At 36.3% G+C, this 25,886-nt stretch overlaps 4 protein-coding genes across 13 annotated transcripts; 3 read left to right on the top strand and 1 right to left on the bottom strand.

The window, feature by feature from the left end:
- Nucleotides 1-24,138, bottom strand: LOC108975635 (coiled-coil domain-containing protein CG32809). 10 transcript variants are annotated; one of them, XM_018944266.1, is made up of 21 exons: nt 23,604-24,076; nt 22,321-22,461; nt 21,775-21,825; nt 21,583-21,701; nt 21,476-21,505; nt 21,224-21,395; nt 20,797-21,143; nt 20,665-20,727; nt 15,170-15,260; nt 14,738-14,830; nt 14,298-14,412; nt 14,135-14,230; nt 12,040-12,203; nt 11,031-11,096; nt 10,426-10,509; nt 9,872-9,934; nt 9,118-9,583; nt 8,851-9,033; nt 8,702-8,795; nt 3,941-4,057; nt 1-3,878 (listed from the first exon to the last, which is right to left on the bottom strand). In XM_018944266.1, exons 2-21 carry the CDS (start codon nt 22,421-22,423, stop codon nt 2,919-2,921), a joined length of 3,477 nt encoding a protein of 1,158 aa, XP_018799811.1. In that variant the 5' UTR covers nt 22,424-22,461; nt 23,604-24,076; the 3' UTR covers nt 1-2,918. The 10 variants fall into 10 exon arrangements, with proteins under 10 accessions (XP_018799811.1, XP_018799812.1, XP_018799813.1 ...); XM_018944267.1 differs by having other exon boundaries at nt 9,118-9,580; XM_018944268.1 differs by lacking the exon at nt 11,031-11,096.
- LOC108975644 lies at nt 12,898-14,426 on the top strand. Its single transcript, XM_018944296.1, has 4 exons — nt 12,898-13,562; nt 13,740-13,882; nt 13,940-14,215; nt 14,358-14,426. Exons 1-3 carry the CDS (start codon nt 13,228-13,230, stop codon nt 14,080-14,082), a joined length of 621 nt encoding a protein of 206 aa, XP_018799841.1. The 5' UTR covers nt 12,898-13,227; the 3' UTR covers nt 14,083-14,215; nt 14,358-14,426.
- On the top strand, nt 15,215-20,678 carry LOC108975637. The gene is made up of 6 exons (XM_018944281.1): nt 15,215-16,959; nt 17,070-17,217; nt 18,747-18,840; nt 18,963-19,083; nt 19,249-19,470; nt 19,544-20,678. Exons 1-6 carry the CDS (start codon nt 16,588-16,590, stop codon nt 20,390-20,392), a joined length of 1,806 nt encoding a protein of 601 aa, XP_018799826.1. The 5' UTR covers nt 15,215-16,587; the 3' UTR covers nt 20,393-20,678.
- LOC108975641 (NADH dehydrogenase [ubiquinone] 1 alpha subcomplex subunit 10, mitochondrial) lies at nt 24,100-25,886 on the top strand. Its single transcript, XM_018944287.1, has 4 exons — nt 24,100-24,184; nt 24,424-25,147; nt 25,208-25,606; nt 25,668-25,886. Exons 2-4 carry the CDS (start codon nt 24,425-24,427, stop codon nt 25,761-25,763), a joined length of 1,218 nt encoding a protein of 405 aa, XP_018799832.1. The 5' UTR covers nt 24,100-24,184; nt 24,424; the 3' UTR covers nt 25,764-25,886.

The raw sequence follows: 25,886 nt of genomic DNA, 5'->3' as shown, positions 1-25,886 counted from the left end.
TGCAGCTTGTTTTTATTTTTATTTTATTCTGAAGTTATAATGACATAGAGACTGCTGAATGGAATGGCGTGTGTAATAGGGTTAATATTCATTTATTTTACTTCTTTGATTAGCTTTAATTTACTCATGTCTTCTAAGTTATGCTTTGATTCGACGCTTACGTGATTAGCGGCGGCAATAATTTGTTTAAAAATCTCTGTATATGTGTAGCCGGTCGAAGGAAAGAATGATGTGAATCGAAATACTTTTGAAAATATGGTAGTTACATAAGTATTAAGAATGTTTTGCCTTTTTATACGTGATATGTTCAATCAAATTATTGCCGTCGGCTTGAAGTTAAACTAAATGGTAATATAATAGGTATTTTAATTTCGTATAATGTTGTATTTGGTATTCATAAATATTCGAAATACTATAGTTCGTTTGTTTGCTTATTTTTTGAATGCGTGTAATGTACATAAAACTATCAGTCTCACTTTCCTTGCCAATTTAACAAAACTTTTGTCAAGTAAAATGCGTAATTGGCATGACTTTTTCATAAATATGCTAGGGATTACTTTGTTATGTGTATATGGTTAACTTATTGGGTTACTGCCTGCACATTTTTGTCACACACCTACTCTCACAGAAATCTTATACATATGTAGTAGTATATGCATTTAGTATTTAGGCAGGCAGAGTAATTTTATTTCAACTATTTTCTACTTCTTGCTTGATCTTTGCCATTTTATGCTAGTACAATTACTAATTTAATATAATTCATTTGCATGTTAGTCACACAAAAGTACATATTATTCTGTGAATATACATACATTTATACATATAATAATCGGATAAGGTGAATTATGACTATTGGTTAACAAAAGGACTAAAGCATATATTTAGTACGTAGAGTATTTGAGAACTTTTAACAAAAACAAATACATGGATATGAAATTTTGTATGTTTACGTACTAAAAATCTAACATTTCAATTATATAATGATAAAATTGCGAATTTCAAGTGCAATACAACAAATAACATCTCATAGTCATACATACATTTGACGATTAATTAGGTCAACTTGCATTGCAAATTCCTGATTTCCTATGATTTCATTGCTATATATGTATGTATACTTGTTTAAATATTGTTATCGTCGACTTGTAGGACCATTCCACTCTTCGCAATGTATATGTGGATATGCCCTTGTAAGTGCAAATAATTTCATTTATATATTCAACCATTTATAACTAGCAATTTTAAAATATTAACTAAATAACAACTAGGCAAAACAAATGCCTTCTAAATTTCATTTAAGCAGACATAATGTCTTTTCGTTCCCATTTTGATTCGATTCACTTCGAGCTATGGTCACCAACTTTACATACATACATACCAGCAATATATTCTACATCATATGCATGTCTAAAGACCATTTCTTTTTTTTATATTAAATGAATGTGTACTTATTGTACCAAAATAAATTACGTAAGTATAGCAACTATTTCTAAATCTAAAGCCTTACGCAGTACTGTATCCTAGACTACAAGTACAACAGCTTATATCCTAAAACTAAGACCGGACAATTTAAATATGCGCCAGTGCACATATCTATATTTATAAAAGTGTGTGATGTGTAAGAAAGTGTAGTGGTTGTGATAGCCCTGCATCGAAAAAATGCATTTATAAAATAAACAAAATCACCGAGTACCATTGGTTTAATTTTAATTTAATGTCGCAGTGACAGCTGTTCATTTTTACATACAATTTATTTTGATGCAAATTTGCAACTTTGCGAGACTATAGTTATTTCAGTGGCATCTATGAAAATTTGTGGCAAACCACAATCAGCTGATTACGGGTTTTTCGCGTTTTGGTTTCTTTGCTGTGAAATTAAAATGTAAATACATTTAAATATAATATCATATTATAATTTAATTATTTTAAATTAAATTGCTTAAATATTTATGGAAACAACGATCTCGGCTAAATGATAATGATTCATTTAAACTAAGAGGCCATTTTGGCACATTGCTGCTATTATATCAATGCTACATTAAATGAATACCCTTACTGTGTATCATTCTGAGAGCATATCTGCTGATAGTATATCCAAGGAATATCCCTTGAAAATACTATTGCAAAGATACCAGTGAGCAGTAAAAATATATTGAGTGTCGTTGCTTGTTGCTTTTGAAGCAGGTTGCTATTTGATAGTCACCAAAGTTGTCACATTTTTCATTTAAACTCGAACAAGTCAATTGTGGTATAATTTTAGCTTTGCAGCTTGAAACATGAATTTATTTCTTATGAGCTTTTGAAAGAAGCTTGGAACATAAGTTCACCTAAATTATGGTGGCGCTAGGGTCTGATGCAAATGACGGGCACTCTAAATCTGAGAAATGTTTGCTCTCTAGGTGGGTTGAGCAAGGGACAGTTATTAATAGCTTGACTAGACTTTATTATACTAAATGCGTATGTAGTCACGAATATATTACAATAGGTATTAGAAGAATCTCTTCAGTATCTTTCTAATTTTTCGTACTAATTTTTTCTGTATTCTGACTAGAATTTCATCAGCATTTCACGAAATTTCATAATATAAATCAACACTATTAGCCAGTTATCTGCTAACCAGCACAATTACCACATATTTATAAGGATACTAGTGTCTTTTGTTCTTTCAAACAATTAAATTTTTAACATTCTCTTCAATCTCCATCCGTTAATGTTAATCGTTGTTTTCTTGCAACATAGTGCGGTGTAGGTTTTCTGTGCGTTTATTACAATAATGTTTGCCAGTTGCCAGTTGTCAGCGGTAAGCGTGTTCCAAGTAAAACCTGTGCTCCAGTGCGTCATGTGTGCTTGTGCTTCTTATCCTTTACTCAAATGTCGATTTCAGTTTCTTGCCATTCCACCATTATTACTGGTTTATGTTAGAGTATTTCTGTCTCATATAGCTGCTTTGTGGTAGAGCCGCCAGCGCTGCCAACACTTTTGCCACCACCACCCGAATTTTCCAGCGCCTCTGGATTTGATGCAATGACGTTAGCGACCTGTTTTGTATTATCACTCTTCTCTGTACCTGGTATGCCATTATCTTGTGACTTTACTCCCACATTGGCTATTGGTGACTGGTGCATATTGATTTTGTGCTGTAAATTAGAGTCGCTGTTAGTTTTTTGTAGTTGGACTGTGCTATCTATGGCGGTCATTTCCACGCCGGGAATCTTCGTCATTTGCTGCAAGCGTTGATATTGTTCTTGTAAGAGTTTCTGCTTTTTGAGCAATTCCTGATGACGCATTTCCAGAGCCACTTGTCTCTGGACGTGGTCGTTCGCCGACTCGTTACCGCTGGAATTGCCACTTCCTCCGCCGCTATCTGACTTGTTGCCCAAGACGTCGATTTCACTAACTGTTGGTAACTGGTGTGGGACATTTGGGTTTGTGGGGCTAGCGAGTGGACTACGGGAGCTAGTTCGTGGTGGGGGTGGCGGAGGTATACGTTTGTTAGACACTTTAGTTATCAGATCTGCGGTGCGTTCGGGGACTGGTGGCTTGTTAGTCACCGCACGCACGTTTTGTGGCGGTGATATGTCTGTATCTGACCCACTGGGATATGAATGGAGACGTCGAAGACTTCCGACATTGGTATGCACCATTAAAGATGTTACATTGGTTGCATTACCAATGGTTTCGTTGGCGTTGTGATTGCTTTGCTTATGTGGCAAAGTATTAACAACGCTGGCGCCTGTGGTGGAAATGGGTTGCGATTGCATAGGAATGATGCTTGCGTCGGTAGTTTGGATATATAGACGTGCTTGGGATATTTGTGTGGTGACTGTGCTTTGCAGAGCTTGTGAACTTTCATCAGATGTTGAATCATCGGGGCGTACCTATTGAATATATAATGATTTTCTTCAGGTCAATATTATAAGCAATGTAGTTGTGGACCAACCTCATTATTCTGTGAGAGTGGTTTCGAAAAGGTCTGCAATTCGTCTAGCAGAGCATCGAGTGCGTTTTCGGGTCCCCCGCTGATAGCGAACGACCCCATCCTGGGTGTTGGGATTGGCTAAAGTAATAAATTTACAATAATAATAACAGCAACGTATAAAAATATGAAAAGTACATATACAAAAGGTTATGATCATATCATAAAGTACAGTTAACAAACATTCAAAGTACTGAATATCTGTATTGATAGTGATTGTAGGAATTGTGGAGATAGTATGTAAATAAGTGTGTACATTTACTAAATAAGAAAGTTGCTTGCAAAGTAAAAAATGTATGTTGATGCAAGTATAAATACAGGTATTTAATAGGCATTTATTGAGAAAATTAGTGCATACATACATACATGCATAAGCTACAAAAGTGACGTCTCTAGAAATATCATAAATCATACTTTATATGCACATACATGCATTCATAAAATGCATTGCCAATTAAGGGCAACAGTTCAGAATGAAAAATATACATTGAATAGATGTTCGTTTACACATATGGTATGTAGTAAATCGTTCACTAAAACAAAAGTATTTACATTTAACCTTACACGATTAAAAAAAGCTTCTAATATAGATAGACATTTTATTAAAAAAAAAAAAACAAATAAATTCTAAGTTATGCATGTGAAGCGTTTTAAACGTAATTTCTACATACAAGCCGATCAAAAATGTAAAAAAGATCAAAAATCATAAAAAGTAAATTTAATCGAAAAAAATCGAAGTTAACCTCACACTACCAATTCGGTAATGGACTGCACTGTTTGTTTGCGTAATTGAAAAACAGAACATCGGAATAAGTGAACGGGAGGGGGTTTAAATACGAGCACGATTCGACTGATGTCCAACAAGCAAAAATGAATGTTAGGTGTTTTTGCGTATCCAACTTGACAACGCAAATGAGCCATAAATTATATCTGTTTACGTTGTATGTACTGTCGTCCTAAGAATACTTCACCGATTGGCAGTTAATACATAATAATTTCCTTAAACGCTTCGCTCTATTCAGGCTGGTGTGAAGTATCTGAATGAAGGGATGATTTCAATAAATATAAATACTATTTTTCATTTATAAAGAAATTAATGGACACGGGCACATCATATGTATATGTGTAGATATATACATATATGCTTATGTTTTAAACGCAGTAACTTCTTTCGTTAAAAGTGAATATAATTTCAAACTCAGTACTTCTTCTTCACGCCTATGTACGAGTATTGGCGATACAAGTTTACTTATCTTTTGGAATGCATTAAACGTTTTTTATTTAGACGGTTTTTAGATAATTTCTTGTTCTCTATTGGAACACATTTTAAATAACATTAAGTTATCAATAAAACCTGGTATCGGTATGCGATGCATAGCTCATATAAAAATATATTCACGCAACATCATCATCCAACAGTTGTCTTCGTTTTTCATTTTGTTACAGAAATAATTCCCATAGATCAGTAGAGATCACCTGTAAATTAGCATTAATTTTTTGAAGTCTTTAGCAACTTCAACTACCATATTTGCGGTTTTTACTTCGATTTCCCAACTTAAATTGTTTAAACATATATGTACATACTTATAGTATATGTAGTTGCTTATGTTGTGACAAGGGCAATGCCAAGTTCTTTTAGATATGCACATTTCTATTAGTTAATATGCACACACACATACATACGTCTTTGATAATGCGGATAAGCATTAGTCAGCACGTAAAGCTTTTCGGACATACTATATGTAGCAAATGTACGAGCGTGGTACATAAGTATATTCCAGTAGAAGTGGTTGGATGCAATGAGACAAAGGTTTCTATGCGGCGAATCATGAATAATTTCAATTTGGATTGCTTTAAAGTATGTGATGATTACATATGATGATGTTTCATTAATGTGTAATTAAAAACAAAAGTTAATACAATGAAAGTTTTATATAATGAACACAAATCTTCGATTTGGACATCAATGTGAAAAAGAGGCAACAATTGTGTTAAATATTTATGCGATAAAAAAGAGGGAAGAACATATATAAAATGTGGAAAGTAAAATCATTTGTATTCATAATAAATACGCAAAACAGTAATAAAAAAGGCACTTGTGGAGCTAAACATACAGTTAAAAGTATAATTGACGATTTTGCACACAATCGTTAAATCGAAAAAGAAATTAAAGAAGTTTTGTACTTGAAAAGTATAAGTGAAAATTAAATATGAATGATTAACAAGCTTTTTTATTTAAAGAAACATTATTTTACATTATTGTAACATCAACCTATTATGTATTATTAGTATTTAACACAATAAATCAGTTTGCTATTTAATTCAATTGTATTTCATTAATTTTTTTTAGAGAATTTAAAATCTTGGGATTTTGATTGTTGATTATTAACTTTTGATTTTGTTTAGATTTGATTGTAATTTAGAATATATCTTTGAAGTTTAGGTTTGATCAAGCTTAAAAGGATCACTAGTGATAGAAAAATAGTTATACAAGAAATTGTAATTGTTATGATTAGAAAAATGCGATTATTACTCAGTGATTGCCTCTTTGAAGTTAGAACTCCATCGCCAGTTAAACTATGGTATACAAAGAAGAACAAGAAGAAAACAAGACCACATTGGTATTGTTGATTTTAAATTATTAATTATGTAACGACGATAAACGAACTTTTTAGGTTTATGTTTGATAGATACAAGACATAAAACGTGAAGTCTTCTACTTTTATCAATTAAATAAAATATTTTCGTAATAATTTTTTCGTTTGTGGATGCAGTCCAATTGATGTTCAACGCGTCGCAGCAAAGACGGAACCATACATATCTACATATTTATACACTTATGTATACTCATTTACATACATAAATCATATCGCGCAAAAAACGCAAATGTGAAAAAACGTAGTAAACGCATAAGCACATAGGTATGTAGGTATGTATAGATTTACAATGAAGGAGTGCTTTGCTGCAGCTAATGTACATATATATGTAACTATGCGCAATGGATTTTTGTTAAATAATTTTGGCCAATTGTTAATGTATTTTTTATGTTATAGCTAATTTTCAATGTTAAAGATTTACTTTTTATCTCGGTTGCAGTCCGCCGACGTCCACTCATCACAATATTCAGCCACCTCACACCGATTCGAAACTATTCGATTGGGACGCTGGCAGCAATTTTATTGTAATATCGAATTCGATTAGCGGTTTTCATTGAAAAATGTTTAGTGCAAAAATAATATAAAAAGGAACACGTATAAAAAGTCCAAAAGTTGGATGTTTAGTAATGCAATGCTTGCATGTAAGTGTTTGTTAGGCGTGAAGTGAATCGGTGAAGCGTTTCTTAAACCAACAACAACTAAAGAAGTATGTAAGCGCAGCTAACATCACTGATGGAACGGTACTTTGCAATTGATTTACTTTTAATCCGAAAATTAGCATTGATTTATACATAACAAGCGCAGGTGAAGGCCTTTCCGTCAAGGCTGCGAAGCTTTCATAGAATTCAATATGAGTCTAAAATTGATTTCGCTCAGATTGAAGGACATGTACAGTTTCCATTTGATTGTGTTAAAATTGCGGATGTAATGTATAGGCTTTACGACTTATCCTGAGTACGTGGCTCGCCTCCATAATAATGAATAATTAACACTTTCCATACATATGTATGTAAGTGTAATTGATTTCTGCGTTGCCGGATTATAATAGTGTTAGTATTTACTTAGGGGGTTTAAAGCCAAAAGCTATATCGATATTCGTGGAGCTTGAACGTAAGGGGTGGTAAAATATATGTTTAAACTATCTTTGTGACATATGTAATTTTGACAATGTTTTTGTAATAATTCCTTTGTAAGTGTTTTTCAACGAGGGGAGTTTAGCAGCAGAATGCGGGTTGGGACTGTCCATTTTAGCGTTTTTGAAGATCAAAAATATTCAAATTAATTTGTAGCTCAAAACACAAATACTTCAACTAAGTTTGTAAGCAAACAGCCAATTGCAAAATAAATATAATAATCAACTTAAATCGATTAATTTATGCCATTCATAATATGATTTCGTACTCAACTAAAATGTAATTAAATGTAATTTATTTACACACAAAACTAGTTATCATATTATTTTGTAGTATTTCGGGAAACGTTTCAACTACTATTTACTCAACGGTTTCATATACTAAAAGAAATGAAAATTGCTTTGCAATATTTGCAGGATGATCCAGCGAAGTAAAGTATACGAATATGGTAAATTTAACCGAAATCAAAGTGAAATAAAAATCAAAAGTAGAAGTAATCAAATTCTAATGCGAATTTGTAATCGGTTATAATGAATGCATTAGTCAAATGGTAGTAGGCAATTTAATGAATACTCTGATATTTCAGTGAAACTTTATTTTTCTTGTTGGACAATGAAATTTATTTTTCATTCTTTAGATCAAATTTTAGCCAATAGGATTGCACTATACGCCAAACGGTCTAGTGCAATTCAGGAAGGAATTCGAACTCGGAATTGATCGAATATTTCCCGACAGATACCTGAAATCAGAAGAGTTATTCACATTTAGCAAAGCAATCACACGGCTACGTCCTTTTGATAGCTTTTGCTTTTCTCTTTGCTTGTAACGAGTCTACAAACATATCAGGAAATATCCGATAATTTTTAAGTTCTTGTGGCTATTATAAGGGATAATTAAGATTTATAATTGAACTAAGGTTTTCTAAGAGAACTTACTTTGTCTGCATTGGAGATCTCGGCCGAACGCGGCGGCTCTTCGTTGATTTGCGGTTCGTTAGGAGGCAATCGTTGCTCTTGTACGCTGGCCAGCCTGCAAAGGGGAGTAGTAAATTGGCGATAACTTCGATCTTAACAAGAAATCATACCTTTTCAATGTCACTAGTGTACCCGTTAGTTTTTTACATCGCCTTAATGCCGACTCAAGCCTGTCAGGTTCTTCTTTTAGAAATTTCTCTTCCCGTACGACACGTTCCATTTCGCTCGATAACATGCAACGCAGTCCATTGGAGAGTCCAGGAAATTTCATTTTCAATTCCGCAACGGTTTTACTGTAAAATGACATGGTTTCAAAGTATTGTTATGTGTGTGTGCTTATGATTATTATGACTGTATTCTGCTTTTGTTTTGGTTACCTGGCTCTGCTGAGTACCAATGCCATGTCTTCCACGGCAGTCATATTGACACGTGTACGTCGATTAATCACTTCGCCGCGTAGTGTCTCCACAGAGGCTTCCAAGTCGCTAAGGTCTTTTTCCAGTCTGATAACTTCTTGCTTATAAAGTTCCTCTTCGCGCGAGATTCGCGTGGCATCTTGATCACCCTGATGGCTGCCCCAAAATGTACCGCTGCTGGCCAGCAGTGTGGCACGTATGCGCATAAAAGTTCCTTTGATGTCTTCGCGCACTGCGACCGCCTGTGCTTGAGATAGACGGCGCAGCGTACGCACCTCCATGCGAAGATCCTTGGCCTTTTTCTGTAAACCGCGCAAATGATTGTAGACCTCTGGAGCAAGAGCTATATCAGCGCGATAGGTTTGGTGCGTCTGAGCCAAAACCAGTGGCTTGGGGGGCGGCGGCGGTTTAAGGCGGTCTCTCTCTGCTAGAGCAAGGTAAATACAGACAAAAGATCAACATACTAAAACCGTTTTCTCTCTGTGTATGTGTGTAGGTGACTAAGCATTTGCGGGTGTGTTGGTTCCTGTGTGACTGTGTGAATACCAAGCCCGCTATTGTTGCAGTGTCTTAAACATTAAGCTTTTGTATATACAAGTATGAGCATGTATTTGAGAATATCTAGGGATATTTTTGCTCTTGTTTGTGTGAATACTGCTTAGCTTTTGGGATGAGTGAAGAAGTAGCCATTAAGTAATAGTGCAAGTGTACTTACCCTGGGAAGATGTACGAGGTAAAGTCGATGATTTTATTGCTGGTTTTGTAGGTTTGTTATCGGCTTTTAGTTTGTTTTGAGTAGTAAGCATTTGATCGGCAGCACCAGAGTATTGGTGACAGGTGTGTTTGTATGTGTGGAATAAGAATAGAATATTACAAAATTTGCAGCGTAGCTGTGACCATGAAGATTTGTACATAATATGTATGGATTTAGCCACAGAATAGGCACAATTAGTTGGATTGCTAGTAATGTACGCATGCAATTTTTGAGCAATGCTATGTGCATATACATATGTATATACACACTTATATGCATGATTATCGAAATTTTAAAATACTTGGGTTGGATATTGTTTATGGTATATAAGCAAAATTGTATACCTAATGTTATACGAGTATATAAAGAATTTGAAGATTTACATGCTTTCAAAGGTGAATGGCGATTACGCAATCGGTTATCTGTACATGCAGGTATTTAACTATAAAATTAATATAATGAATTTAAATACACAACAAGAAACAGCAAGATATTCCGAGAAGAGAATTAATTACCAGCGTGTTGAGGACTATGAGATTTGGGTATTCCTTGTATGTCGTCACTAAAGGAAACTGACTTTTCAAATGACACTGATTTCTCTGAAAAACAAATGAATACCATTAGACAAACCTCAAAGCGTCATAACTTGTTAGGCACAAGATTTATTCCTATTAGTAAAAATTAAAAGGCGTCTAATTGATTATTTGAACTAATTTATTAAACATGCATTGAAAAAGTTAAAAAATACGCTTTGATATTAGGAGCACTTGTACCATGAACAATCAAATATTGCATTTTGAATTACTTTTTCATAATGAGCGCTTAACAAAGTCATTAAAATGCAATTAATACATTTGGCTTAATGAATTTAAGCGCGAACTAGTCGCATTTTAATACCAATATAAACAATAATACAAACACATGAGTGCAAATACCATATGTGTTGTATATGAATGAATATTGTTTTTTACGATGAAACTATCACTGTTTGACAACTCTGTACAAATGCTCTTAATCTTCATAATTTTATATTAAACAAAGTTATGTTAGTTATTGGGAAGGTTAAGCATGCAGTTAAATAAATTTCTCTTTGATTGATAACCATTGCTGTGAAACTTACGGCAAGAGCTCTTCCCTAACTTCGGTGCCTTTTCCCTTATATACAAATCATTTCCCGACCCGTTAGCTACATGAAATGGTTGTAAAAAATATAAGCCGTTCAATATTATGGTTGTAATTGTGATAGTTTAACGATATACGAGATATTATTATGTGTGGGCGCATAGTAATTAATTGCATTTGGTGTCCTTGCATGAAAATGAGTAATGCATCCAATTATGTGTATATGTATTTTTAATGTTGTCAGGTTTTTATAGTGATAAAGTCATATTTTTTATCCCAAAGGCCGTACCTTTCCCTTAGCAAATAAACTATGCAAAATATTCAGCTTTGAAGTCCACAGTCCATAATACCTATTATTATTCCCACATAGCCACTCTCATGCCCATTGAAAATAATACGTCTGCCGTTACGTAATCAATTTTGTGTATTGTAAAAACCTATACGCTGTCATTTGGCTTAAAAATTATGTCCATTTTCAATTTGAAGTTAATTTTTTAGCAAAAATATAGCTTTGCGTGCAGAGCTACCTGTATGTGTATGTTTGTACATTTAATATTATGATTGTTTACCTTTTACTACGCGCGCAACATGTATACATTTTTGTTTTTTATAAAAGACCTTTCGCACATACACATAAAATAACATTTTAATTAAATGACTTTTTTTAACGAAATTCAACAATATTTTTGCATAACAAAAGATCGCACGATTGGCTAAGTAATTTTTGTGGGTATTGATTTTTTACTTGCAAAAAGACAACAATGCGTTAAAGTGAAACTGATGTTATAGGAGATGATGTTGATGGCGGTGAGCTAGGGTGATAGTAATAGTGATGGTGATGGTGTAAATGTTAATGAATTATTGATAGTTGCAAGTGCGTGCGCTTGTAACGTTCGACAATTGGGTTAACGAAGTACGATGTGTCTTGCATTGATGTTTCGTCTGTGTAAGCAGCACAAATGCAAGCAGACAGATAATTAGAGGTGTGTGATAAATGGCATACATACCTTGACACTGCGTTGGTACAACCAAATAGTTTTGATCCAAGGTTGGCACGGGAATCGGTGTAATTTGTGGCTGTTGATTTACGAGAGCTTTCTGTACTAGACCTGTTAAATTGGCCAATTGGCGTTCCATATGTTCTACACGAATACGATGCAAGTCTTCAGGCCTAGTTATAAAATGTAAATAATTATAGTGGGAGAGGTTAATCGATCCAATTCTTATAATATATGTATACTTCCAAAAGAACGCATTTTATAGATACATATATTTAGTAAAATCATGAACTTTACTAACTATACTCGTATGTGGGCATCGTTAACGGTGTATGAATTTGTAAGCCAGCGCGACGTAAATGAGATTATGAATAAGATATCATGAATCTTTTTGTTTATATATTAAATTTGTAACACTCAAATGGAAACGTCGGAGACCCTGTAAAATATATTCATAAATGATCAGCGTGACGACCTGAGTCGATTTAGCCACGTACGTCTGTCTGTCGGAATATGCGGAACTAAAATCTTTTTGAGATATCGATTTGAAATTTTGCCCACTACCTTTTCTTTCCAAGAAGCTGGTCCCATATTTGTCGATACCGCAGATATCGGACCACTACAGCATATAGGTGTCATTCAAACTGAACTATCGGAATCAAGTGCTTGTATGAAAACATTTTCATTTGACGAGATAGATATATTCACCAAATAAGGAATGGGTTTTTGCCTAAGGCAATGGTGTAATCTCCGAACAAATTATACACATAGGACAACTATAGCATATAGCTGTCATACAAACTGATCGATCGAAATCAAGTACTTATATAGAATATTTTGTATTTGTGAAGGGTATTAAAGCCTTGATGCAGCAAAGTTAACATTTGTTTCTTTTTTTTTTTTAAAAAGTAGTAACGCTTTTATTCTGTTCTCCAATTTTCCAGTCTGTTTAGCCAAGTGCTATGTAGTGTTGTGAACTTCATTTTTAATTGGTGTCAACTAACTTGCGTATGCTTCCTTAAAATGTTGCCTCAGGCACTTCATTTAATGTGTCTTTTATTTTAATGGTTTTAAAAAATTCGTTTTTGGACCGTGACAGAGTTGAACGCTTTTCCCAATTATCGCACCATTCGTGACTAGCAGATAGATGTGTATATTCAGTCTCAGATAGTTTCTTGGCGGGTTAGGTTCAACAAAATGTTTTGTTTGCGCAAAAAAGAATTCTTACTCATGTGTTTCCTGCAAACTTTGGTAATATGCCTGACATATACAATGGAGAATTCGCCTGATAGTCTAGAAAAAGAAATGTTGACTGACTGTCTTATGCAACTGAACATATCGGAATTGTTGCGACTTCAGCGTTCATTGGAAAGACTACCTGAACTTCATGAGAAGGAAGATTTTGAATCAAACTTAAATAATGAATTTAACAAAACTACGAACGATTCGGGTGTTTGTGATTTGCCTAATGAAAATAATAAAAATAGTACTTGTGTGAGTCCACAAGCCTTGCCGATAACTGCCGAAAAACGGTTAGAATTAAAATAAAATGCCTTTTAGAGGTGTTTCAGGCAGCCCCTTAATATAGTCAACAAATGGTCTACATAATCGCCTAGATAACAATAGCAAATTGTGCTATTGCGGGGTTTATCCTTTAACGCCTGAAAACAAGCTTTCGGTATAAAACAGTTTATTTTTTTTATTTAAAGTGGGTACGAACATCATCTTTGGCAACCAGAGGAAAAGCCTTCTAAATTGCAAACTTTATTCCATATCACCATTACGGCGTTGGCTTTTCTCTCTTTCGGCGGATATCTGCTCTGCCTTATTGTGCAAGCTATAAGGAGCAAAGGTAGGAAGCGGAAGGTTAGTTAAATTTGTGAATAAACTATTTTACCATTAAACACAGGTACAACCTACTTTCACCCCGCTGCAACTACTGCGGTGACTAACACAAATGGTGGAGTTAAAAGAATAAAAATTTACCGGCGTAGTCGCAGAAGAGTACACTCTACGCCGAATGAAGTGCATGCATACATGGCTTATTATTAGCCAAACATATTATATTTTTGATATATCAGTTGATAAGCATCAAATTACTCACCTAGCCGAATCGTACATTTGGTTCGGTCTCGGTAGTCGCCCTGGTCCTACTTTCATTCCGTATACAGCGTATTGATCCTCAGTAAGACCCACATCACTGTAGTGAATGGAACAAGTGATTTGAAATCATAAATTGTTTATATTTTGTGCTTTTTTGTACCAACCCCTGCTCTTCATCAATGATTGGCGCAACCACTGGTCCTCTGGTTCCATATTGACTGTAGTATGGCTCCTCGTAGTTGCCGCGTGTGCTGCGTTCAGGTGAACTTGAGTAACCATCTGAAATTTTTTGCAATAAGTTTTGTTGAGCCAACGCCAGTTTCATGTTTTACGAATGCCACACGTTTATTCAAAGCGGGAAACATTTTAGTACATAAACAAAAATTAATTTATATTTATAATTTAGTATATGACAAACTCTAAATTATGTTAATTACACAGTATATACAAATGTCTAATTTTTACGAATTGAAAGAATATTTAATGATTTAGCCTTGGTGTACCGAATTGGTTCTAGTCCTCAATAATGTACCACATTTTTTTGAAACAAAATAATAAGTCAAATAATGAATGGCAATGAATGCAAAGTATGCAAAGTATGTACCTGGGATGCTATATAACTGATCCGGGGTATAAGGAAATAATGGGTCCATGCTACCTCTTGAGTTGTGCGCCCGCAAAGGTTTCACTGGCGCTCCTACACACATGTATGCATGGACAGAGTATAGTACAGTTATGGAGTTTAAAGGGGAGGTAGCGGTAGTCATTAGTAGTCGTGAAGAGTTGATAATGAAGAGAACAATATACGAATACATATATACAAATGTATGGACGAGGTCTAATTAATGGATGTGAGATGAAATTAAGAATTCAAAAGCTCGGTAATCGCAAAGTAAATTAAAAATGGCGATTGTATTGAAAAAATAGAGCACAGATATTTATAGTGTATTTATTTTCATGCTTATCATATTTAGTTTTACCTCTTTAAGAAACAATTTAATACAAGGCTAAATTCTATTTAAGCCATTTAACTTACCAATGGGAACTTTTGTGCGCTCAGATGAGTACATGCCGCGCGGTAACGTCTGCGAGGTGCCCACGTAGTACGGTGCCGCCTGTTTACCGATCTGCAAACAAAGATCATAACGGTTCAAACTGAAACTTAGTTTAGCTAATGTGTCGTCATAAGCGTGAATAACAACAATTACACTAACGAAAATTTGTGTGTAGGAAAAATATTTGAAAACGTCATAATGCTTGTTCAGTAAGAGTCATTACAATTATAACCAAATCGTGCCTTTATCGCTGGCGCTGGCTGTTGTGACTGTAACTATGTTTGAGAATACTATGCGGTGGCGGCCAAGTAGAAATCTTCATGTATTTTCTCTGCTGACAAGTTTTGCAAAGCAATTTTTTACGAACTGTCGATCGCGTAAATAATTTTTGGCGCGCATAGCGAGTAAAACAACGGTCGATTGGCAATTGGCAGTTGCAGATTACGCTATTGTATTTACATTGCAATTTCACTTTCAATCCGTATTTTCCAGACGGCTGTCAATGGATTTGTTCAAATTGCTGTGTATGCAAGTATTTTTGTATATATGTATGCATGTGAATGCATGTATTTTAACAAAACTAGTGGAAATAATGTCAGAGTGTTACCAAGATGCTTTTTTTCTTGCTAAATTGTCTTGAGCTGTCCACTTAAAAGCATTTCAAACTAATTTCCGTCTTTTTTTTGTGTCTGAGATGATCGCCTGCATTACTCTATCTGCGGCATACGCCACTGCATGTGTAAATTCCCTATTTTTTGTCCAGTTGGGTGTGAATAAAAAGTGTAAACAATCAGTCGGTAGACAGGTGCCATCTATATCGCTGTACGTTGGCAATTATCTTGTAGATCCACTACCAGAGGCTACAGCGTTCAACAATGGCGCTGAAGTCTGTAATGCGTTTGATATTCGTAGCTTGATGAATGAATGAAAATTACTAGCGGTGATTGTGCTGTAGATTAGTGGTTTGAGCCATTCAAAAGCTTTGAATACCAGGGGGCTGCGGAAGAGGCGTGAGCAAAGTGCTTGTTGTGCTTACAAACTAGTTTGTTGGCGTCGCGAGCGTTCCATCTTCCAGTCGCACAGCCCGGCTAGAGTCGCTTCCATATGTACCACCGCCACAGTTGACTGCCAATAAAGTTCGAAACATCGTCGCGTGCAGACGTGTGTCTACGCGAAGTCAACTCGCACGGATATATAAATAAAAGTGAATAAAAAAGCCAGGCGAATACGCGAAATTTCAATATAAAAAATATAAAAACGAAAGTGAATTGCGAAGAAAGTGGTTAGGGGGGAAAAAAATAGAAAAGAAACGGGAAGATAAGGAAGAGATCGAAAGTTTTTTTGCATATAATATAATACTCATTTATGTGAGAAATTTCACTTTAAAGTGCGAATTGAAATGCATTGGAGTTGGATACATTTCTTTGTCCTTGCGATAGGAGTACTTCATAACATTAATTTTGGTTATGGCTGGAAACCTATAGTGGGGGGATCAATTACCACCTCCTTCAATCTGCAGCAATCCCATCCCGGTTCAGCGACTAGCGCAAAAACATTAACTCTTGGCAGTAGCTCAGCTGAGAGTTCTGAATATTCGACGTCGCCCTTACTTCCTCAGAAGTCTGCAAGTAAGGTGCTAAGTGGTGTTAGTGATGCCATCGCTATATCGGCACCTTTGACGGCACTGCCAGGATCACATACTGGATTGAAGTTTGAAACAGACGAATTCGAATATGAACGTGATTTATTCGGTGGTGCTGATTTTGGAGAGGTAATAGGATATGCCAAGCGCAAGTCAGTGCAACGCATGACTGTTGAAGTTTTTACAATTTTAATTACCAATGATGATTTGTGGTTTTCTCTTGTTATCGTTGGAAATAGGATAACTGCGCTGTAAAAAAGTTCGCCTTTAATCACGATGGTACCGTTACATACGAAAATGATTTGCCAGACTTGAATCAATTCACGATTTGTTTCTGGTCACGATATACAAATCATAGTGGCGATCACGTATTATTAACCTATTCGGGTAAGTGGTAAATGAAACATCACCAGCCTCGGGCAAATTGTTAATTGGGTTAATTGTACAGCAATGATAAGCAAAATTCGAATTGTTCGATTTTGGTCATATAATTAAATTTTCTATTTTATATTTGGATCTTTCTAAGCTGGTTGGGTGTGGCATGACACCATTTCGTTGCGGATACAGGTTTGCAACTGCATGCACGCGGCGACCACTCAATCTTAACTCAGTGCGTGCATTCATGCGTCATTATACATATTTACACATTAAGTGGTGCGGATAATATGTATAGTACAATCGTGGCATTAATTCAGCATGCAAAGTTTGTATGGAGGAAACGATGTCATTTGAACTACAATATTACATCGCCACGCATATCTCTTGAATTTGTTGAATTGAAGAAAGTTATGTAACCAAAGCGTTATTATGAGACGTATAAAAAGTGAAAGGAAGCCAGCTTCCTGCTGTCTTCGTTAGTTCATGACACAACACAATAAGGTACAACTCGCGGCCACACCATACCACCAAAGCCACGGTTTCGTAAACGAGCTACGCGCCTACGGTGATTCCAATATATAAGTAACTACGCTGCCCCGATGCTGCAACTCAACAAGCAACGCACGTCACGCGCCAGGCTTTCGCCGCAGCAAAACTAGGTTTACATACCACACATCAGCAGTCTGTGCCAAAGTTGCATAATTGAAGTTACAGGTTTTAGCATATGGCACAATTTATTGCCAGTCGGTGAATAGTCATAAAAAAGTAACGGAATTAATGGATTTTTAATTATAATAGTGCCAGTGTGCTAATAAAAGTGAAATTACCTTTTGCAAAAAGTGAGGATTTAGTTATTGCACTGCAATGCTAAGTACTTGTTAATTGCGAATGGTTGGCAGCGAGCTGTGCGCTGCTGTGCGGCGTGCAGTGGTAAGTGTGTCCGAAGTTGTAATAAATTTGCAACTCAATAACGGATTGTTGATTGCAACGTATATTTTCATTCACATGGATGCTCAACATCACAACATTTCCGGTTTATTTCCCACTGCTGTGGCAGTGAATTCCATTATAATGCGTTGTAATTGTTATGCTTGGGAATTCCTTAAACGAATTTAAGTTTTAAGTAACGCCGATGAACATGACCGGAAATGCAATTGATTTTTACACTGCACGTGCATGCAACGCTCACAGCAATGACTATATCGCGAAAACACACGTTTAAACACTATAATCAACCAATTGTAACCGATTGCAATGCGGGGAAATATCCCACCATACTTAAGTAACTGTAGGTCAGTTGACTACTACATTGACCCGCTTATTTTCCAAAGCATTGAAAAGATCCGAATAGAGTCAACATGTTTGAAAGAAAATAAAAAAATTATCTTGCTGGCAGTTTTCAATGGCCTATAACATCCAAATATATTCCAGTGCTCATATTTTCCGTTTTCATTTCATATTTCTAAATGATTTTCGCTGTGTTCAATTTCCGCCGACGATTGTTGACCAACTGACCCACTCTAATCCGTAAATACCAGTTAAGGATGAACCGCGCGAGTTCCAGTTTTGGGTTTCGAACTCACAAAATTCCAGTTTTATTTCAATGGCCATAAAAGGTCAACAAATATATAGGTAAGCCCGTAAAAGGTGTAATGCTTACATTGAGGTTATGAATTTGTACCATACTCGTTATGCATTTTAATTGATTTTTTCGCTTCATTTTGCAATTGTGAATGCTCCACAATTACTTACAGGCTCAATTATGCATTACGTGTGCGTCAATGGCATCAACAGTGTTCGTCTTGGAACGGGAAAACAGGTGAATGGCAGGTTTGGGTGAAATCGGAGCGTATTGGACGTGGTTTTAACAATGCGGTGAGTGTGCCGAAGCTTAGTGTACTCGGTATTCGTGGCTGTATTTTTACCTTGCCTTTGAAGTTATTTAAAATATTCGATCTTAAAATTGAATTAAAGTGGTCCTCAATGAGCGCGTCACCTGCCTACATACCCATTTTATTATCTGTAATTCCTTTATTGTAGTTGGTTAGCCATACCATTCCCGCTAGAGGCAAACTCTTTTCGGGCGGACCATCGCCAACGGGTATTATTTCACAAGGCCTACATTTTGAGGTCACTTTGGTACAGATATATCATATTGCGCTGAGCGCGGGTAAAGCGCATCGCGACCACAAGCATCATCACGTACACCACTTCGACCATGAGGGACAGGAGTTGTCAACCACAACAAGAGCCCCCCCTGCTGTGAGTTGATTAACTTCACACCATTATATAGTTGTATCAGCAAATTGGATATTTTCCTCCTTTAAATTGCTAGATAAACCGGCCATTACCAATGCACAGCCTGCTTGCAAGTGGACAAATACCAACTCGAGTGCGTCTGAATCTCGCGCAACCGCCGCAGCAGCCGCCACAATTACTCATGCAGCCGCAACCAACCATACCAACGCAGACGGTGCCACAGTTACAGAGCGGCGATAACACTTTATTCCCACTGTCTGATCAACAACAAGCCGTCACCATCAATACGAACTTTGTAAACGGCCAAATCAATACCGGCTCGCGGTTGGTGTCGCAACAGTTACTGGGACATATCGGACAGCGAAATGCGGCGTTAGCATTGCGACCAAAGACTGTGCAAACTAGCTCAACGACACGCGAATTCAGTACGCTTAATAACCCAGCCAATGTGCAGTTTATAGACGAAACCGAGACACGAATTATTTTCAAGCGCCATGCAAAAACCAACAACACCAATACGTTATTTGGTCAGAAAGTGGTACGTAAACGAGCTGCAAGTCCCAGGCGGAGACAAACGTCAGATCAAACAAGTAAAAATTTACAAAAACGGGGTTTGGTATTGCTGGAGGACGGAAGCGTTGTGGATGACCCGTTATTCGGTAATAGTTTCAAGTATGATGGTTTGGCAGATTTTGGTGGGCAACAGTTTAAACAGGATTTAACACAGAAAATGAACATTGAAGATGAGATTCAGGAACACGATCGCGAGCCAGCTGAGGAAGAAGTAAAGGCAGTAATGGCGCTGTGCAGTGCCTGTGACACGGAACCATTCCAAGGTGCTATCGTATTTGCATGGAAAAATGTCAAGGAGCAAATGGATAACACGCTGAAAGGATTAAGTGTGGGTGGATGTGGTAATTTCTGATTACCACGGATTGGGTAGGAGAGACCGCACTAGTCAGCAGGTTTATGAGTGCTTGGGGAGATTGCAGCTGTTTCGTAGGTTGACGCATTTTAAAACGCATTTAATTGCGGGCTTCGACTGATTGCGCGGCCGCGTTATCGGTGGTGCTTGCATTATCTAGTTTAATTTGTAGATAATATTCTTTTGTATTGTATTTTATGTACATATGTATGTTATATACCTATGCCTATTTAAAATTATTTTATTATGTTTTATGCTAATAAAAATCTCACCTTTGATTTATGAATGTGCTGATGTTTGTAATCTGAATCAAATTCTGGTTCGCTGAAATAGCTCTGCGGAAATAAAAATTATAGACACGTTTAGTGATATTAAAACATATTCGATTGAGTTAGATCAATAACCTGATCTTGGTCCCAATGATTAGGCGTAACTTGTGGGAGAGGCTGAGGTACGCCAGGGCCACCTGGTAGAATTTGTGGCGGTGCAGCAACTTCAGTGGACTCGAAAAGTCTTAATACTGAGCGGTCACGAATTTCTCGTAAATGTGAACGCACATCCTCCAGTTCATAAAACATGTCCTTGCTTGCATCATGTATGTAGATCTTAACGTTTGGACCCTCTAGATATGCCATGGTTAGTTGTCGTGGAAAGGAACGAACGAAAAGCGCTCGAACGGTATCAATTGAGGTTATTTCGTTAGGCAATAAAGCGCGCTTTGTTTCCGATCGATACTGTAAAAATACTAATCCTGCAAATGAAATTAAAAACATCTTTTAGTATTTGTCAAGTGAAATATTTGCATAAAAGAAATTTGTGTGTGAAATTCACCTAAAGGGCGCTCCAACGTCTTCGACGGTGTTCTAACGACTGGGAGCGAAGACCGTTGTTTATTGCCACGCCGAAAGCCAGTGCTTGCCGTTTCTACCTCGGACATTATGCCTGGGTCATCGTCGAACAAAGGTCCTTGATTCAAGGGAGTATAGCCCCGTGGTACATTATTCTTAAATGAAATCAAAAAACATGATTGAAAAAGTTTTCTTACATTTTGAACAAAAAATTACATTAGTGTTTTGTAATTACCTTTTTGTTTTTCTGTGCGCGCGTACTCATCTGTATGTGTTTGAAAAAAATTATGTATTTAGACTGTTTTAGTTATGTGCTTATATTTATTGATTTATCCAAATCACCTCTAGATCCATTGCCCGCTGCTGCTGCTGTCCTTGATTACCGGCATACAATATCATATCGCCACCAAGCGTGTGCCGCCGCGGATCGTCTCGCCGCATACCTCTCCTGTGATCACTAACTGTAGAAATAAACAATTGGTGTATGCTAGCATTCTTAATACTTATTAGATTCGAAATTTTGGTTAAACTCACCTTGCTCATTGGGTGGAATACGCCCAGTTTTGGCATCATTCTGCCAGTCTTCTGCTGGAAGCAAGGGGTAAATATGAATGCAGTGGGTGAAAACAAGTTTGTCCCTTCTTTAAAATATCCCATACTTGTATATAATTTTTATGAAAATTTGATTTTTCTAAAATATCCTTATGGAAATATTCGATAGAACGCTTGGTTCGGTCAAAATTACTTTGTTTCTCACTGAAAATGTATAATTCAAATCACAGTCTCCGCTGCCTACGCGAATATGAATTTATGCTCGAATTATCTAATGATTTTAATGAATTCTCACTGGCGAGTTTGAGCTAATGAGTAAACAAATGTTGAAGTTTTTATGTCGTATTTATTGATTTCAGAGAATACCTTTGCTTAGAACGTGACACGGAAGTGAGCAATCGGCGTTGACGCCTACATTCGAACAACTTGTATTCATACAAATATGTGTTTATGTAGATATATATGTACATATGTACTTACAACTAGTTCATGAACTATTTAAATATTCACATTTGCCCCCATACCCACCTCCTTCACGTCCTTTTCGTTTTTTCTTTGATGAGCTGCCACTGCTGTTGCTACTGCTCTGGTTCGATGAACTTTTATCTTTGCTCTTCCAACGTATCAGCATCGTGTGACAATTGAAATGTGTTGGTTGGGTAGCGACGACTGCAGCGCGGACCGGAAAGTATTAAATGTTGGCATTAGCATTGAACAAGTACGTATAGCAATGTTCAAAGAGTTATCTGTGTATATACGTGTGTTTATGAAGGTGTGTAAGGATCTTAGTGTTCTAGTATGGTATGACCAAGTTGTTGATTAGACTCTGAAGAAATAATTTCGCAAAAGGTCTTCACTACAACATATACATAATGTTGTAGTGAAGACCTTTTGAATTTTATATATCAACCTTTTTGGTAGCTTTTTTCACGCAGCATACATAATTCTGTCTAAAGGGCAGTGCAAATATTGCAAGAGGAAAACAGAGAGTCCGAAGATACTCAGCGCAATATATGTTGAAAGAGGCGCTGCGCATGTCCCACCCATCCCCACAGCAAAATTTCTGTTTGTTTATGTTTGAAAATGTGATTCAACGTAGCTCTGCACCAGTCGTTCTATAAAATGTCAACAGACACGGCACCTATTATGTATTTAGCCGGCATGCAGAGTCAATGCTCGTATTCAGACATGAGCATGCACGATGGTATTTTGCAACAAAGGGAAATTTTTCGTTTTCTTGCATTGGTATTTGAGGCGGTGCGTTGAAATGTAGCATCTAGTGCACAGCCACCAGTGGTACTCAAACTGTAACGCGGGCTGTGAATTTCATTACAACATTGGGTAGGGTAATTATAGCTTTTGATGGGTAGGGTAAGAGATGTTGTTCTTTGCTGACGACAAGCATTTTGCTATTTTGCTGACCCTGGAAAGCGGAGTACGAGGAGCTTGTGGAGGAAATAAGGAAGCTGTATTTGCTCCAGGCTACTGATTCGAATGCCGTTTTTGTTTTCATACATATGTACATACGTATGTATGTATTGCTCTGCTGACGATTTCTAATTGACGTATGTATGTATGTATATATGTATATTGAAATTACTTTCGAACTCATGTTTTTATTCCACACAAATACATACAATGTAAACGTAATAAAATATTACTTAAATTGTGAACTTTTGACCATTTCGAGGAGAAATGGCTAACCGTAACAAAATCATTAAATTCAAGCACTTGAGTGCTTCACTGCACTTTCATTGCTCTGAGGCACTCTTGACATTTTATTTGTATACGGTAATATTATCTTAACACACCTTATTATATTTTCAAGCTATGTTGCAATTTTTCGAGCATTTATAATAATTTTTGTTCAAATAAATTTGAAATATCAAATATTTATGAATATTTTAGGGCAGCGCAGAAATGTGACCGCTTTTAAAAACCGTTCAATACGTTGTAATGCTAAATATTTCTGGTATATCATAAAAGAGTTTCCGCCCTAAATATGCACAGGACTTAGGAAATTTCATTTCCGCGTCTGCGCATTAAAAATAATGACGATCCCGCCTTGCACATTAAACTCACCAAAATGGTGCAGTGGCATTAAAACTGTTAGTGTTCCTAACGTCAATAATACTTCAATTTGTCAATTACTTTTATTACAGCTAAATGTGTATATGTATAAGGAGGATTGTGAAAAAATATGTGCTTAATATTGTCCAAAAGCAATATCTCTTTTAATATATTCTAACATATTCTATTTTTTTTATCACTCTGTAAGCAACCAGTGCAGCCAATCATTTTCAGTGACAGTTCAGTTGTCAACAGCTCTCATATGGCGCTCCAATTTTTAGAGTAAGAAATTAATAAGGAAATTGAATTAAACAGTTTTAAGGTGAGCAAAACATGCATAATCGTTTTAATAAAGTTTTTATAAGCTTAAATATGTAAATATTTCGTTCGGCATATAGCGTGGGTCAATATTGAACCTGTTTCAATTGTTATTTAAATGTGTCGTTTTAGTACGTTTTCGGTGCAGAGCTGTGATGTAATGAGTTAATCAATAGTCGTACCACTTAAAATGTATATTGTACTTGCCATATAAATTGATATTTCGAATTAATTTGTTTTCAGAATGGCCGCTGTTTTTCGTGTGGGCATTGTGCGTCTGTGTGGCCGTAATGCTAGCCCTGCATTGCTGAACACGCAAGCAGCTTCCCCAATGGCTTTGACACAAAAGGCTTCTATCATGGGTAAATCTATGCGTGGTGGTTCACGGGTGCCAAAAGAGTCCCCATATCCCTACAAAGAGAAACGATACACTGTGCTGAATTCGTTTTTCGATAAAACATCAAAACGTATGGATGAGAACTCTAAAGTCATATGTGTTGAAGGGCCGATCGGTGCAGGCAAAAGCAAGTTTGCCAAAGAATTGGCAGATGAATTGGAAATGTGTTATTTTCCAGAAGTCAACATGGACTTGATTTACATCAATTCCTACGGCTACGATATGCGCAAGCTAGACCCTCAATTACCTGAACTCTGTCGTTCTTATGATGTGACTAACTTTTGCCGTGAACCCAATCATCCTTTGGCTGCCCAGTTCCAAATCCGCATGTACATGTTGAGATATTCACAATATATAGATGCCTTACAACATGTGCTTTCCACCGGCCAAGGTGTTGTTTTGGATCGAAGCTGCTATTCCGACTTTGTATTCTTAGAAGCAATGTATAAGAACGGTTATATTTCGCGTGGTGCTCACTCGGTATATTATGAAATTCGCCAAAATACCATTGATGAACTTTTGAAACCGCATTTGATTATCTACTTGGACTGCCCTGTAGAAGCTGTTAAGGTAAATAATGTTTAATAATCGGTAAACAGCTTTTAATTTATCTAAATTGATATCTTTTAGCAACGCATTAAAGCTCGTAATATTGACTACGAAATTAAATCGAAGGTTTTCACTGATACCTACCTAAAGGATATTGAAACGTTTTATAAACAACATTTCCTTAAGGATATAAGTAGCCATGCTGAAATCCTGGTTTACGATTGGACTGCTGGTGGTGAGACCGAAGTTGTGGTTGAAGATATCGAACGAATTGATTTCGGACAGTTCGAAGTTGATCACCACAATAAAAAAATGAAGGATTGGCGTTTCCCACTCGAAGCTGAGTGGTGTGAAGCCCGTATCAAGTACTGTAATGAAAAAAGCACTTTGATGAACTATTTTAATGTGCCACGTTACGACGTACCGGAATTGGTGCGCGATGCGGACAGCAGCAAAGTTTGGCGCGATGTGTGGTTCAACGTAAGATTTCTCTTATTTGATGTGTCTTCAATCATTGGCTATTTTATTGTTTGTATTACAGGCACCTGGCATGAAGTATCGCCCTGGTTACAATGAAGATATGGGAGACACTGGTTTATTAACCAAAACAACAATTGGCCTCAATCGACCATTATAAGCAGTGTTCAATTATTTGTTTAGTAAAATTTGAATAAAAAGAAAATAACGGAATGAAAAGCTGTATTAAGAATTGAAATGATATGAAGTTAAGTGAAATAAAAAGGTAAATAAATGCAAATAA

Source organism: Bactrocera latifrons, unplaced genomic scaffold (assembly GCF_001853355.1).
Source record: "Bactrocera latifrons isolate USDA-ARS-PBARC rearing strain unplaced genomic scaffold, ASM185335v1 scaffold_68, whole genome shotgun sequence".
Taxonomy (NCBI): domain Eukaryota; kingdom Metazoa; phylum Arthropoda; class Insecta; order Diptera; family Tephritidae; genus Bactrocera; species Bactrocera latifrons.
This window is presented reverse-complemented; position numbering and strand designations above follow the sequence as displayed.